General features: G+C 38.2%; 1 protein-coding gene across 3 annotated transcripts in view; it reads right to left on the reverse strand.

Annotated features, from left to right (window-relative positions):
• The window catches only part of MYPN (myopalladin), a 69,690-nt gene that overhangs the window by 37,026 nt on the left and 17,051 nt on the right, over window positions 1–15,613 (reverse strand). For all 3 annotated transcript variants that reach the window (XM_052677987.1, XM_052677986.1, XM_052677988.1), the window contains one exon: window positions 8,732–9,646. In XM_052677987.1, coding sequence (XP_052533947.1) covers window positions 8,732–9,645 — 914 coding nt within the window. In that variant the 5' untranslated portion in view covers window position 9,646. The remainder of the gene's footprint in view (window positions 1–8,731; window positions 9,647–15,613) is intronic.

Below are 15,613 nucleotides of genomic sequence, written 5' to 3' on the forward strand. Positions count from 1 at the left end.
GGAAAGAGTCCAGCGGAGGCCACGAGGATGGTGAAGGGCCTGGAGCATCTCTCCTATGAGGAAAGGCTGAGTGAACTGGGTCTGTTCAGCCTTGAGAAAAGAAGACTGAGAGGGGACCTGATCCAGGTTTATAGATATCTGAGGTGTGGGGGTCATAATGGTGAGGCCAGTCTGTTTTCAGTGGTGAGTGGAGACAGGACAAGGGGAAACGGCCGGAAACTTCAGCATAGGAAGTTCCGCATGAATGTGTGTAAGAACTTCTTTACAGTGAGGTGACGGAGCACTGGAACAGGCTGCCCAGGGAGGTGGTGGAGTCTCCTTCTCTGGAGATGTTCAAGACCTGCCTGGATGCCGACCTGTGCGACCTGCTGTAGGGAACCTGCTTTGGCAGGGGGTTGGACTCGATGATCTCTGGAGGTCCCTTCCAACCCCTACAGTTCTGTGATTCTGTGATTATTGCTTGATAAAATGAAAAATACATAACAAAAGGAGAAAAACCACGTGGATTTGCAGAACCAGACTCAAATTCTATAGGACAATCTAGGTTTTATAGAGAAGGTGTAGTACTATGGATAGAAATCCAAAGTTAAAAGGTTGGGATGATGTTCAGTGATACAGCTGTTTTTAAATAAGTAGCTAAACTTAAAAAGTCCCTCTGAGATGCTATCAAAGCAATGAGAAATGCATTTACTGTTACATGCTGCACCAAATAGGATTTGTTGAAGAAAGACTAAGGATATTTTGATTAATAAATTGTAATATTTCCCACTTTCAAGCTCATACTGTAAATTGTTTTTGTACAATTCTGCCTTAATTATATAAAGAACACGAGTCTGTCTAACCAGTTAGTTGCATTCACCTCTTGAAAACAACTTTTTATGGCAGTTTGTGATGCAAATTGCATGTGGAGAAAACCCCAAATGAATATGCTGGGGATAAAAGAAAAAAGCTATAAGGAAGTCTATAGCATAGAAAACCAGTACTTAATAGAAGCATATTTTGCAATCGGAAAAAGGAGCCTCAAAAGGATTGTGAGGTATAAAGGAGTACAGAACTGGAACTTAAATAGTGATTAGATAAGAAGTAAACTGTACTATTTGTGCACCATCAATATCAGCTGCCCAGCATGGCTTTCTTAAAGTAGGCAGGGTATTCCCCAGTCCACCTCAAGTTGCATGCTACTGTAATCTGTAGCTGTACAGTTCACTGACAGCCTGGAAACTGTGCGTGTCCACCTGCTATGGTGGGAATCTCCTGAACTGTACAATGAATTATACTGCTTGACACAATTTTCCCTTTTAGAAAGGCAATCTGCTATAGATAGATAGATCTAAAACTTAAAAGCCTTATTTTGTGTTTACATTTGCCTGCTTATCTTCTTTTACAAGCTTCCACTGTAATGGGAAATGAAAGTTCTTCTAATTAAACAATTTTTGTGAAATTGGTGTTTCTGACTAGCAGCAGGCAGATACGAAGTAAATATCACCATGTTAAAAGAAAATGCCAGTAGGGTGTGAAATGCCCTATCTCTCATGACATTTCACAGCTGAAGTACAGATTTACTACAATAAAATATATCCACATCCTCCTTGCAGGGTTTTACCAAAGTGAAACTGGTGCTGCTTTACACAGAGAACTTCGGCCAAGGTTATCCAGTTCTCTTCCATTTGAGCCTATAGAGCTCTGATAGGCAAGCTCTTGCAGATACTGGCAGCATTACTTTAAAATGTTACCATCTCAATGTTCACTTTTCTCCTGGAAGCAAAGAATGTGAAGAAAGTGAAGAAAGAAGTGAAGAAAGAATGACAGGTTCCAATGTATTTGTGGGCACATCTGTCCCTGGTCTGGCCTGATGAAAATGGGTTTGCACGAGAGCACTGGACATGCAGATCTAGGACAACTGAATTATACAAATTCTCTTCTAACCCACTTCTGATACCTGCAAGTAACCGTAAAAGAAGGGGTGGGACAGTCAGGTGGCTACAGCTGCAGTCTTTGTCCTATGAGTAATTAGATAAAGCTTTCTTCTTGACTAGCTCCCCAGGAGTATTACCTTTGCTTATCTGTTCTGTGATGCCCTTTCAAACTTGTAGATACAGACGTAACAGTTCATAGTGGAGATGAAATGCAGGGCCCTTGTCATTCAGAACACAAACTTCTAATGCATGGGATAAAAGAATAACTCTGGCAGCTGTGAGTAAGTAGAGGAAATTTTTAGCAATCCCAAGGGAGAAATGCAGTAATATGCACCAGAGAGCTGATTAACCAGATACTTTGAAATTGATTAGTGCCATTTTTAGATTCCAGACTAGGAAATCATATAGGATTCCTGTGATCCTCAAAGGGTTTTTTTAAAATTCTGTATATAACATGATCTAAGATTTGCAATTGGTGATAATTGGCAATGTTTATGTTTTCAGAAGAGCAAACTTAATGCTCATACACAGTTGAGTTACTAAAAGCACATATTGTGTGCTTGGATGTACAAGCAGACTTTTAGAAAGGTAATTCATGTAGGCAACTGTGTATGTTTGGGAGCTGAGTCATGGCGCTTACTCATGTCTTTTTATACACCTACCTCATACCTCTTCCTTACAATGTAGTCTTGTTTTAGCATGTTAATTTTAGCAGATATGAAAAACTATCTAAGAGAATATCCATGTTATACATGATTTCATTTTAGCAGCATCTTTCCAGAACATTAAAATAACTTACATACTAAAATAATATTATATTTTTGTGTCCACCCAAACGCAGTTCCTTAATCAAGACCCATAATGTAAAATACACACAATGCTGCAGTACAATCATCAGTAACGTGTAAGAACTTTGTGTTCTTCCTGATGAGCTTCTCCAGCTTAGTGTAAAGATAGGTCTGTAGTGCATGACTTTGTGAGGCAAATTCTAAACCAAATTAAACGCATCATGTAAGCTATTTTCTGCAGTTATGTTAGTAGCATATAAGTAGAATATTCCTTCAGTAGACTCATGCAAATGATGAAGAATGATTTATTTTTTAAAACTTATTTTTTCCCTTTGATTCCAAAATTTGCAATGAAAGTTGTTTAAAACTTCAGCATTTAGTTTCTGTTTCAAATCTGGATTTAGTTCTCCTATGCAGTGTGTTTTTTAGATACTATCTTCACAGTGTGAAATTATTTTTAATTTGATTGTGTGCTGACTATGTTATTTGCTTTCAGTTCTTAGATGTAAATAACAATTTGCTCCTATAAAACTAGTCCTTAGGTAAACCTTTGGTGTGGCCATTTGTATTCCTTGCTTATTAACGTTTTTATTTTATTCTTATGATTAAAAATGTTGTGCATGGTAGCAGTTAAATGTCGGTTAAGAAGGGAGCTCTGACATTGAGATACGTGGCATGACTGAAGTAGCAATATTCTCTGTCACTGGCATTTCAATCCTGCTGCAAATTGTAGTGATAGCTTCATCATACAACACAGATTCACATGAAGCACAAGCAGTGCCATCTGCTGTGCCAAAGTCATCCTAAGTATTAGTCCATCCACTTGATTGGAGTTCTATGTAAGAGAAGTTCGGCTGTCTAGGTTTTGAGCATTAAAACAGATAAATGGTTTCATTTGGCAGCCAGGAAAAAAAAATTAGTCAATCTGATGTGACTCCAGAATCTTAAAAATCAGCGACTGGTTACAGATCTAGTCAACAAAACAAAGTGGCACTAAAATACACTTTTTAAGCTTTGTATGCCTATGTTAAAGAATGCTTTCATGGAAACCTTATGACATACAGCCTGTTTTTAGAACTTTAAATCCTCATGACGCTTCCAGGATGGCTGTGTATGCCATGCAGTGTGATTCATAAATAAAATTAACCTAAGAGTGATGTGCCAAACAGTTTGGAAAAATGTAGGCACCTCTGAGCTTGAGAAAATAAGGAGTGCTTGCCTCATGGAAAGAGGTGACTATCATACCTATCATTACTCATAAAGAAACAGAGCTATACAAGGAAGCATGGGAAGGAGCAAATATGCTATGCATGACTCTTAAATACTTATTCCTTACCTGCATTATAGTCAGTAATCTAACAGTAATTGTAGTAGTGCTCTTTAGATGTGAACTAATGTTTGCGCCAGCTGCAGGCCCTTATACCATAGTATCAGTCTTTCTTAGTCTCTTCTGTGTCACTGCATTCAATTGATGATACTGAAAAAGGCTAACATTTAATTGAGACTATCTATCTAGAAAGAAGTCTCAACGGGCTTCCTCTACCATAATAGCTCATTAGATTAACCTGAGTTATCTTAAAAGTAATTGGATGTGTCTATCTGGATTAATTCAGGAAGGTTTTAGCTTTCTGTACAGAGGTACTTCCAGTTTCCAGTTTCTCCTCTTGCTCCTCCATCCAATTTTCTGCCCCTTCGTGAGCTCTTATGCACTAGTTAGCTACCCACCAAGCCTGTAAGTTATACTGCTCTATCACTGCCAATGATATTTTGACCCTGATCTATCCTGAAAGGAACTTACAGTTTTTATGTCATCCACTTGGTTTTGTACTGTTGTGCTTTCAAATGTGATATCTGAATGTTCATTATACTTTCTAGTCCTATCCATTCTTGTGATCAGCTTCTCTCTAAATCTCCTCTCTCTGATTTCCTCCCTCATAATTACCATTACAGTTTAACTACATGATTTCTACAAGTGGTGACTGAGAAATAACATCATAGAACTTGCTGAATCTTCTTGTTTCACACTGCTCTGGGTTCCCAAAATACCACTACAACATTATAAGTGTAAACGTTACAAGCTTTATGAGTAACTTGGGATTCATTTTTGTGATTCAGAAGTCCAGTGTAAGTCCCAGGACGCAAGCAAATATGAAATAGCACGAGTGTCCAAGGAATACTTATTTGTGGGCCTTCAGCTAGATGGAGGAAAGAAGAAATCATGCTTCAGAAACAGCCACCGTTTAGCTTTCTCTCATCAATTTGCCACCTTGGCTAACTACTGAATTCCTGAGTCTAATGATTTTTGTATGTCTGGCTATCTGGCTATCTATCTATTGGAATTCTTCTCTTCTTGCACAGCTTCATGCATACCAAACTAATTCACCACAAACCTCAGAAAACTGTAACTCCAAAAGCAGGGCAGTTGCCAGCTGTGAGCACAGCTCCACAAATTCCACAGCTATGGCCAACAAGAAGCTTTCATCACTGTTTTGGGAGCTCTACACAGCAGATTAAAGATGAGCACTATTTTTAGTGAAGAAACATGCATTCAGAGTCTTGGTGATTAATGGAACACATACCCCAGAATTTGTTACATTTTCTGTTTTCCTCTTGTGGCAGTGATTAAAAAGGCTATGATGAGGGAAAGCACATGAATATGTATTACTCATGCAAATGACTTTTTTACACTCATTCTTTGCGTAACTCCTACGCATGGGTGGAGTTGAAAGAATCCTGGATGAACAGGACAAATCGTGATAACAGATGATTATGATCAGCTAACATTCCCAGCTTTCTCCCAGCTGACAACACATTCATACACACACAGACAAAAAGGGAACGTTTATACTTGCAACCTTTTGTGGTAAATTTTTAATTTCGTAGTTTGAATTATGAAACTGTGAAGTGAAGCCTGATGTTTTTCTTGAGCTTGGCTGCTTGGGACTTGCCTTCTCTATGGGATTTTTTTCTTCATGTCTCTATTTACCTTGGCCTTGGGATTTCAGCATGTGAGTGGGTAGTTCCAAAGTAACCTCTGTTTTTTGTCACACACTCAAACCCTCATGCCCTAACATGCTGCACTGAATGCAAGGTACCTTCCCTTCTGTCACTTCACAGTAGGAGCATTCAGTACAGCAGTTAATGCAACTGGTAGATAAATGCTTTGTATTCTCCAGTAACTTGTCTGTGTGTCCACGTCCCTAGGAAGGTATTCCTTCCCTTCTGAGCTTCTCTATTCTTCAAAAACCCTTCTTACAAGCAAGAGCCAGTAAACCATGTACACACTTGTGATGGAGAAGTCCAATGCCTGACAGCAGTGTTTTATCCTTGGACAACTCTGACAGATACCTGTTCTATGAAAATGTAACAGCTCCCATATTGACTGTAATGCACTTACGTAGATTATTATTTAAAATAAAATTAAACATTGAAACAAATTTCAATGGAAAACCTTATGTTTTAATGGGACAAAAATTCAATTCCATGGAATTTAATGGTAACTGAGTCAGGGCAGGCATACTGCAGGTACATGGGTACTCCATAGGATGAGTCACTGTTCTTGGATTCTTTGATTTGCCCTTGTGAGGTTTCAGTAACTTTATAGTGTCAGCTTCTAATTCAGATACTTGTTTAACACCCAAACTTAGAAGGCATGAATACCTTTTCATTTTTATGTATGTATCAAAGACATGACTATAACATCCTTTTCAAAGGATGATTTTGTGGCTTTCTGGAGAAACACTCACTAATACTGTGCATCAAAGCATGTGGCCATAAACAAGTAAATTGGTGTTCACCTTTAAATACAAGAAAAACTGGATTGGGTTTGGATACATGTTTATATGCATAAGAGAAAATTTTCTTTATTCTCTTTGTATTATAAGTTATGAATGAGAGAAGAAAAAGAAATTGTTGCTTATGTCCATGGATCCAAGAGGCATTTTTAATATCAAAAAGATTTGTCAAGGCAAGTGCTCAGATAAGTCTCAAAGCCTTTACAATTGATGTATTCAGAAAGGCATGCCAATATCTAGGGAATTATATTTCCTGTCTATTTTCTGGCACTGTTTTCTTCTTTGCTCAGACTACTCCCTGTACTTAAGGGCTGAATGCATGAACTCCACCATAAGTATGCCTCAAAAGGTTTGTTTCAGCAGTCACTTTGGACAGAAAGTGTATTCTTCCCAAACAAGTTATTTCTTCAACTTCAGCTCAGATACCTCTTTTTAAAACCAAACCATTGAGTCTTTCCTATTACTGTCAAAGGCAAGAGAAACTATGTGGTACCATGTGTCAAAGTTGTGTTAGGTACTGGGAACCTACATAATTTTTATGAAGGCATGAGTGGGGTAGAATGATGCTAGTCACAGTTCAGGGATCCTACAGATATCGTAGCTTTTCTTCATGACGAGACTGTCTATAACTAAAGACAGGTGAATACAGGAGGACTTATTTGTACATCTTTGTTCTTATATACTCAATTATGTGTTGTAAAATATTCTTTCTTCTGAAAAATAGTATCTGATGTGCCAGAATACCAAGAGAGTGAAAGACAAGGATTGTTTACTGCAGAAATCTTTGGAAGCATCTTTGTAAAATTAAATATTTTTCATTTGATAATGTTGCATATTAGTTTGGTGGGAAAGACGATAATAGCGCTGACTGCAGCAGTGCTGCATCCAGAGTTGTCTGAGTATATTAGGAAGACAAGGACTGTTGTAATGAGCTGACAATTGGAGAATGTGGGCCATCTGTGAAACTCACAGCCCCTCAATTACATGCTGAACACAAACAGTTCTTTTCAGTGTTTAGAAAAATGACACAACTCTAGAATGCCCATAAAGGAATCTATTTCTGATACAGCAGACACTAGCTTGCAAATAAGTATTGTGCTTCTCTAGAAAGTGGATCGAATTTTCCTTAATGTTGTATTTATAGTCCCAACAAAGGAAATGTGATTCCACCAATGTCACTGAGGGGTAAATTTGGCTAATTATCTCTATGAGAACAAATTCAGATTTCAAAACACTGAGACTGAGAATTTTCAAGGAAACTTTAAAATGCATAGTAATCTATTTCTCATTTCATTTATGACATTGATGAGTAAAATGCAGCTCTTTCACACTTCCTTTCACCTTAAATGATCTTTGCAAATGTTACCTATTTAACCTTCAAAATTCTCATAGATAAAGGTGAAAACTAAGTGGTCAGATTTAGCAGGCTAGTCATCCAATATGGATAAGTGTCAATTAATGCGTCCTGCTCTTGATAGAATAGATCTGATTTTTCTGAGCTCATGGCAGAATTTTGTTAGAATCTGACTTAGAACTGAGATGCTGATAGTTGTATAATAACTCAGTTGCATTCCTTTCTTTTCTGTTCGTTTATGGAAGGCTTTGACATATAGGAAATTGTTTGCTCATAGAACCATAGAATGATTTGGATTAGAAGGGAACTCTGAGATCATGTATTTCCAACCCCCTGCTATAGGCAGGGACACGTCCACTAGACCAAGTTGCTCACAGCTCCATCCAGACTGGGCTTGGATGCCTCCAGGGAGGTGGCCACAAGACCCCTCTGGGTAACTGTTCCATTGTCTCACCACCCGCATGGTAAAGAACTTCTTCCTATGGTCCAGTCTACCCTCTTCCAGACTAAAGCACTTGATCTCAGATCAGTTAGTGGTGTTTTTATTAGCCAGTTTACATGATCAGCCTTGTTTTCTGTTAATTTCTCACTCAGAAGTTAGTATTTCTTTCTATTGTGGAAATACAATATTTAAAAACAGTTCTATTAAACTCTAAGAAAATAATATGCCCAAGAATGCATCGCCTTAAAATGTAACTATTCTTTGTTATGATTTAAAGAAAGCATTTCTTCATTGTAATCAATTTCAATAATGAAGATTAAGGGACTTCTGCTACAGATTCCTGGAGTATATGCATTAAAATATCTGAAAAGAATAAGGCATACACCTACTGTTACAGATATACAAAATGACAACATGTTTACGCAGAATGTGTTTACCTGACTTCAGGTGTGGGGATTCCTACTACAATGCAGTCCAATTGCACTTTGGTTCCTTCAGGAACTTCCCTGCTCTTCAGTTTTTGAGTGAAGCGTGGTGGCTGTCCAATAGGCTCATCAGAATATGCAGATTCTAACTCTGTTTTTAGTTCCGCACTTGTCAGTTGGTTGATAGATTCCAAGTTTTCTGCTAGTTGATCATCTATTTTCTCAAATGTTTCTTCTGATTTGTTTTCCAAGTCTAGAGGTAGCGGAATGGAAAGCCTCTCTCTGTTTTCTGATGTACCGGAGAGACTAGAGCTAGCTTTTTGAGCAGACTTGCTCTTAGAATCAATTTTGCTCCTGTAATTTTTGCAGGTTCGGGGTCTTATTCTTTCAGAGTTGTGAGCTTTGAAAAGTGAAGAAAGTTCCTCAATAAAATCTGCTGCCTTGTTTAGGAATTCCTTCTTTGATTCTGATTCAGAAGGAAGGTGTTTCTTTAGACCTTGAGGGCTCCCTTTGGAACCTTTTATATCTGTGGCACGGTCCTGGCAAAAGTTTGCAGGCAGGCCATTGTCTGACGTTTTTAAAGCTGTAGAGTGGGCCATTTGTCTGTTTTTTCCAGTGTTTTTCAGTTGATCTGGGAGATGAAGCTCATCCTGTTTAGCTTCCAGTGGATTCTGATCAATAGCTTGTCTTGCTAGGTTTACACTTTCATTTAACTCTTCTTGACTCAAAAAGGCAGAGAGATCTGGAAGGTCATCTTGGGCAGCTACCTCATCTGAATCACCAGAGCTGTTGCCGTAAAGGAAGTTATGTGAAGTTGGTTCTGATCTGCTTCTTTCACTGTTCCCTTGATGTTTAGTTTCAGCTAAATAACTTTCTCTCAGAAGTTGAGATATTGAAGTTGAGGATTCTAAACTGTCGTCTTGCATGCTGCCAATAAAAAAGGACAAATAGGACCACCTTAACAATAGCAAATTTGTCAATCGCACAGAATCTGAAAAGCAGAACACGTTTTCAAAGTGCAACTGTTTTCTGGATATTAACTGGCCTTGTTTTAAAGGCCTGTTTTAGTACATGCTGCCAGATACTATCACCTGTGCACAGAGGAATTCATCGTTTATAACTTTCTACCATGGTAGCCTTGAATTGCTATTGTATTGCTTGATAATTTATACGCTGTTCCAGGCAAAACTTCAATTATAGAGTTATTGACTAAGTTTCAGTGCCAAATCTTTCACACTGCTGATGTGTGAGCTTAGAAACAACCTCATCAGATAGATTAAATGGCTGGCTATTTCAAGGACTGAGAGTTGTGGAGGAACAACAGTACTTTTAAATTAAGTTTAATTTTAGCTTTAAAGACACTGAAGTAGTAAGTAAATGAATCCTCAAAAAACGTTTGAGGGATGAGGGGAAGGAAGATGGAGGGGAGAGAGGAACAAATATATTCTATAATGACAATTTTTCATTTAAAATTCTTAAACATATTGCATTATAGGAAACAATAATGATGTTAAATGTCCTATGCCTTCTTAAATTAAACATTGTTTCTAATAAGCTATCTATTTCAAGTAAAGTAGAGAATTTTGTCGTTATTCAGTACAAACATAATTTGTACCATGGGTTTTTAAAATCATTATCTTAGGTCATCCTTTTCAAAATCATCAGATTTTGAAAAAAAATGTACCACAGATGAGAAGATGAAGTCCATTTTTAACCTGCATTCCTGATAAGTAAAGCTAAGTTATTCCTTTTAGTACCTAATTCAGTTCTTCTGCATATTATACTCCTTATTTATGTAAGAGCAATTTTAAATGTAGAGTGATTCAGATATCTTCTTAATGTGCTAATCTTAAGGTTGCTTAAATATGGAGAAAAATATATATGTTCACAACCTTTCAGAGCTGATATCTCAAAAAGCTGAAACAAATGCATGAGTTTTTGCAGAATCTGTCTCTCAGAACATGGGCAGTGCACGATATCTCTTTCAGGATCTCTTCATCTATGGCCTGGCAAGACTTGCTGTGGTGCTTTCTAATACTCCTACTCCAAGGTATCTGCTTTGTCACACTGCAGGTTCTGTTGCTGTAGTGGCATCAAGAAATGGAATTGTGTATGCACTTCCTCAGCCATTCCCAGTCATAGCCTTATGGGACAACCTAAGCTACCAGTGAAAGAGAAGTAATAAAGGTATCTCTGTTGTAAAAGGCTTTCTGTTCTGTTAGAGGAACAGTTCTCCCTGGAAAAGGAATGGTAAAAAGCAAATGAGATTGTAACATCTTGTACTGATATAGTATCTGTTCCAGGACAATGAAAAATAGCCCTTCCTTATTTATAAAAAGGAAAGCTTCTATTTACACTTCTTATGTAAATGGATACACTTCATCGGTGAATGATCATAAAGCTATCGTATTCTGATGTGTGTTTTGAGACCTAAATCCCTCTGGCTGATGCACAATTTGTTGTGATGAAGTTCTATTTCCTATGTAAATATTTAACATTTTAGTTTGTATTGATTTCATTATTTGGTAATATGAAACAATAAAACTCAGTAAGACAATAAAGGCACCTGATCATATTGATAAGTTTGTGCCTATAGGAAAAACTACAATTCAAATACTGTATAAATTATATACTTCTAAATAACGCATCTGGTCCCCAGTGCAAATTGCAGCTGTAAAGCAACACCTGCCTCACTCTTGCAACTGAGCCAGGGTCTGCAACACTGCTCAAATGCTTGGTGTTAGATTATCTGACACAGTAGTGAAGTGAAGCTGTGGTGCATAAGAGAACATTGATTTGGGAAAGCCACGTGAGGTAATGCTATAAGCTGCTTCATGACTGGATAGAGTATGTAATATAACCTCATCGGAGAACAAAGAGGTTTCCCTAAGGCATACAGTTCCAGTTCTACGGGCACCACTTTTGCTTGCTCAGCTTTTACTTTTTAAACAGCTGTGCAACCTTACTGTAGCTGAATGTTTTTAAAGGGCTGTATTGCGTTGTTTATATGCTGATTGCACACTCCGTACTGTAAAGGTCAAAGCTAAATCTATGGTTTCAGCTCTGAAGTGTTTAAATACCTTCTAACGTAAGGAGTTCATAGCTTGGGAGGCAAACCTTGCTTGCACATGAATGAACTGTAGACATAGAGCTTAGCTGTGATGAAGGACCAAATTGGCTTTTGAACTGCTTCCCATGTACTACCTTCTACTTAAAAACAGAGGGAAAGAAACAGAGTCATAGCCAGCTCTTTTCTCTGCACTATACAGCTGTTTTAGCCTGAAAAAAAAAGAGAGCAGTGTGTACTTCTAGGAGAGTGTCATAGGAAGTACACTCTACATTCCTCTGGAAGGACACAGCTCCGCACTAACCTCTATGCATGGCAGTGGCTGAATGGGAACATCTAGCTGTAGGTATCTTTGTGTACTTTTAGATGCTGCAGCTGAAGGTTGTATTTTATGAGGCTGAAGAGGTATAATGTAAGTGCAAAATTTAGCTTGCGAGTTTTCTTGGCTGAAACATTTCAGAATGGCATGTTGTACTTTGATCTCCAGAGTCTGTAAATGTCATCAGAGCTGAGGAAGGGCTATGCAGTTCCTTAGAGAACAGTGGAAAGTCTACAGAGAAAATGCAAATGTGTGATCAAAACCTGCTGAAATCAAGTAAAAAACTTCTGCATTAATATTATTGATTGAGTTTATAAAAATCATCTGTCTACACAGGGTTTCATTTTCCTCTGCTGTAAAGATATTGCTTTAATTAATTTTTCATGTAGGGGTTATGTCTATTTCAACATAGGTTGTTAAGCACAGTGCAGCTTTTCTGCACTTAGCCATAGTAAAGCAACTGTTTGCTCTGTACAGTTGAGACTTTGTTTTGAGTCTTGTATGTCTCCTATTCATCTTTTGAACAATGCACTGAAACATGAAATAGTTTCTGCTAATTTTCTTAAGGACTGTTACTGCAGCATGGGGGGACACTCTCAAAGCAGGTGTCTTTGGTTTGGAAAAATAGTTTTATAATTCAAGATTGTGAAAAAGAATAGTGAATAAGCAAGTGTCTGATAGCCAAAGGAGGGAAAAGACATGTAAATTACTGCAAAATAACAAAATTGTGAATGCTTGTAGCTGACAAAAATATAAAATGATAAAGGAAATGAAAGTGATCAAATAAAAACCTCCCTACACTGATGTCTCGTTTTGACTAGTAGTAAAAAATTGGACAAAGCATCTTCTGTTCACATGATCAGGCTAGACTGTGCAGCCATATGTGGCAGAGCAAAATCATTTGTCTGTTTGTCTGTCACAGTTCTGAGAGGACATGTAGGAAGTAAATGAACAAATCACTGTTTCAAACTTGTCTCTGCCCATCTGAGGACAGATATGAGTGGAAGAAAACAAACAGTTCTCCATGAAATCAGCTGGAACAACTTCCTTATATCCATTGGAACAGGGGTAGAAAAGAGCAGATTGTTCTTTCTGGTGGTGGGAAGCAAGATATTGATGAAAACAAATCTGATGCCAAATTCTTAGTGCTTAGAGAGTCTTGGTGGTAGGTTTTGTGGGTTTTTTTTGTTTTTTTTTGTTTTGTTTTTTAGCTCACTCAGAGTCAGAATATAACTAACTCTATTTTCAGCTTGTGTGGAAGACAATTTTAAATTCTATTTTTAGTAAGGGAGAAGTTGGGTACTAATCAAATTAGCACCTTAAAGCAGTGCTTTGCTACCTGAAGTTTTAAGACATTTTGAATGATGTGATATTTCTAATGTTGCTGTGAGACTCACAGACAATACAGTTACAAGCATGCTATACAAGATGCCCAGTTTCTGTCCTTCCCACCCCAAAAGGAGTTATTCTCTTCAAGCACTACAGAAGTCTGATGGTGGAAAGAAGCACTGGGTAGGCTGAGGCCATTCAGATTTCACAGTTGATGGAAACTGGCTTTGTTTGAAACGAGCCAAGCATACAGCCTGACAAGGTTTGGGGGCCAGATAGCAATAAGGCCAAATTCAATACATTTTCTAAAATACATATGTGAACTGTCTTTCCAGTGAGCAAAAATATATAACCAGAAGAAAACTATGCTATTACAGGTTTGATTAATACAAGAATAATTCAGACCTTATATAGTCAAAATAGGTATTTAAGCTCCAAAGTTAAGACTTGGGCTTGAATCCAGTCTTTCTCTTTCCTGGACTGTTTGTATTGTTTAGATTTTGATGTTTTTATGTTTTGATGTGAACTGGCCTCAATAGGCCGCGAGCCTTCCCTTTAATTTTTCCTAATTGGGCTTTGAGACAAAAGTGTCTTTGTGACTACATAAAAATCATCCCATACTCCCCCAGCAGTGGCACAGATTGCTAGGAGTGAGTCAGTGCATGGCATATGTCTGCAATATCACAGGGCAAGCAACAAGTACACCATAACTGCAAGTATCTATCTTGAGCTGTAAAGAATCATCAGTAGGGAAGACAGACATTAGTACAAATAGAGTAAGCAATAATCTGTAGTGTCAATGAAAGCTCTAAGAATTTTGCAAACTGGAAAAATGTCTCTATTTATGAACTGCTATCAAGGGGAGGAATTGCAATGTTTAGTTTTGAATAGTAGTGAATAATAGTTATGAATAACTTAGGATTGAAAATGGGATGACTGACTTCAGCAGTCAGCAGTTCTCCAGTTTTAACTGGTTCGTTACCTACAGCAGTAAACAAATACACAGGGGGCAGCTTCTTTTGCTTTTCCAGGACACTTACAGCCGTGACACTGGGCACCTTGAAAGGCCTTGGAGAATGTCATGAACAAAACGGACTGCATAAACTGGCTGCGTCTACTTCTGCGGTTCACTAAATCAGATTCCATGAGAAAACTAACTGCATAAGCTTTCAGATTTTCTATGAGCCTACACAGAACATTTACAGCAATGTTCTTTTATTAGCCAAGTGGTCTTTGTGATAAAATACGCACAGAGGTAGAACTAGATTCCAAAGATTATTTAGGCAATAGTTTAACTAGAAAATCATTGTATGGAAGGCAGGAAAATCACTCCAGGGAGCTTGTGCGGTGGAATGCTGTACCCTTTCATTTCCTACTGCTGAGTCATCACTAAAAGAATTGAAGCTTTTTCCTAAGAAAATAGTGGCACTGAAATCTAAGCAAAACTGAAAGGAATCACAGGTGTATCTGAGTGCATGTCCTGTAGTTTGTTTGGCTCGAAATGGTATTGAATGCTTACTGCCCTAAAGATGTCCTTTTCAAACACTCCTTCACTTATCATAAAATCATAGAGCTGCAGAATGGTTTGGGTTGGAAGGAACCGCAAAGCCCACCCAGCCCTAATCCCTGCCATGGGCTGGCTGCCCCCCAGCAGCTCAGGCTGCCCAGGGCCCCATCCGTGGCACTGTGCACCTCCAGAGATGGCATACCCACAGCTCTGGGCAGCAGTGCCAGCGCCTCACTGTCCTCTGAGTGAAGAATTTCCTCCTAATGTCTAACCTAAATCTCCTTTTTTAATTTTTTTTAGATAAAGCCGTTCCCCCTTGTCCTGTCACTATCTGCCCAGTATAAAGCCTGTTCCCCTCATGCTTCTCACTTGGCTGTTGCCTTTGTCACCATTTCCGGTTGCTGTCTGTTGATGTGCGATGATAGCTGCTGGAGGACAGATAGAGACTCTACAATATTAAAGGTTAGGCTGGAACTGAGGAGTGGAACAAGATTAGCAGTCGTGTGTGTTTGGGGATGTGAGAATAAAGTACTTTTAATCACTGCATTTAGAAAGCTGTGTACAAGAAGGTGATTTATTTTTCTGTTTTAGACACATTAGTAGTTTTGCATTCCATTCCTTGTAATGAATCAAGTAAGTGAAGGGGTTGTAGTTAAATAATGGAAAATGAAG

Source organism: Tympanuchus pallidicinctus, unplaced genomic scaffold, assembly GCF_026119805.1.
Source record: "Tympanuchus pallidicinctus isolate F22 unplaced genomic scaffold, pur_lepc_1.0 scaffold16, whole genome shotgun sequence".
Lineage (NCBI taxonomy): Eukaryota > Metazoa > Chordata > Aves > Galliformes > Phasianidae > Tympanuchus > Tympanuchus pallidicinctus.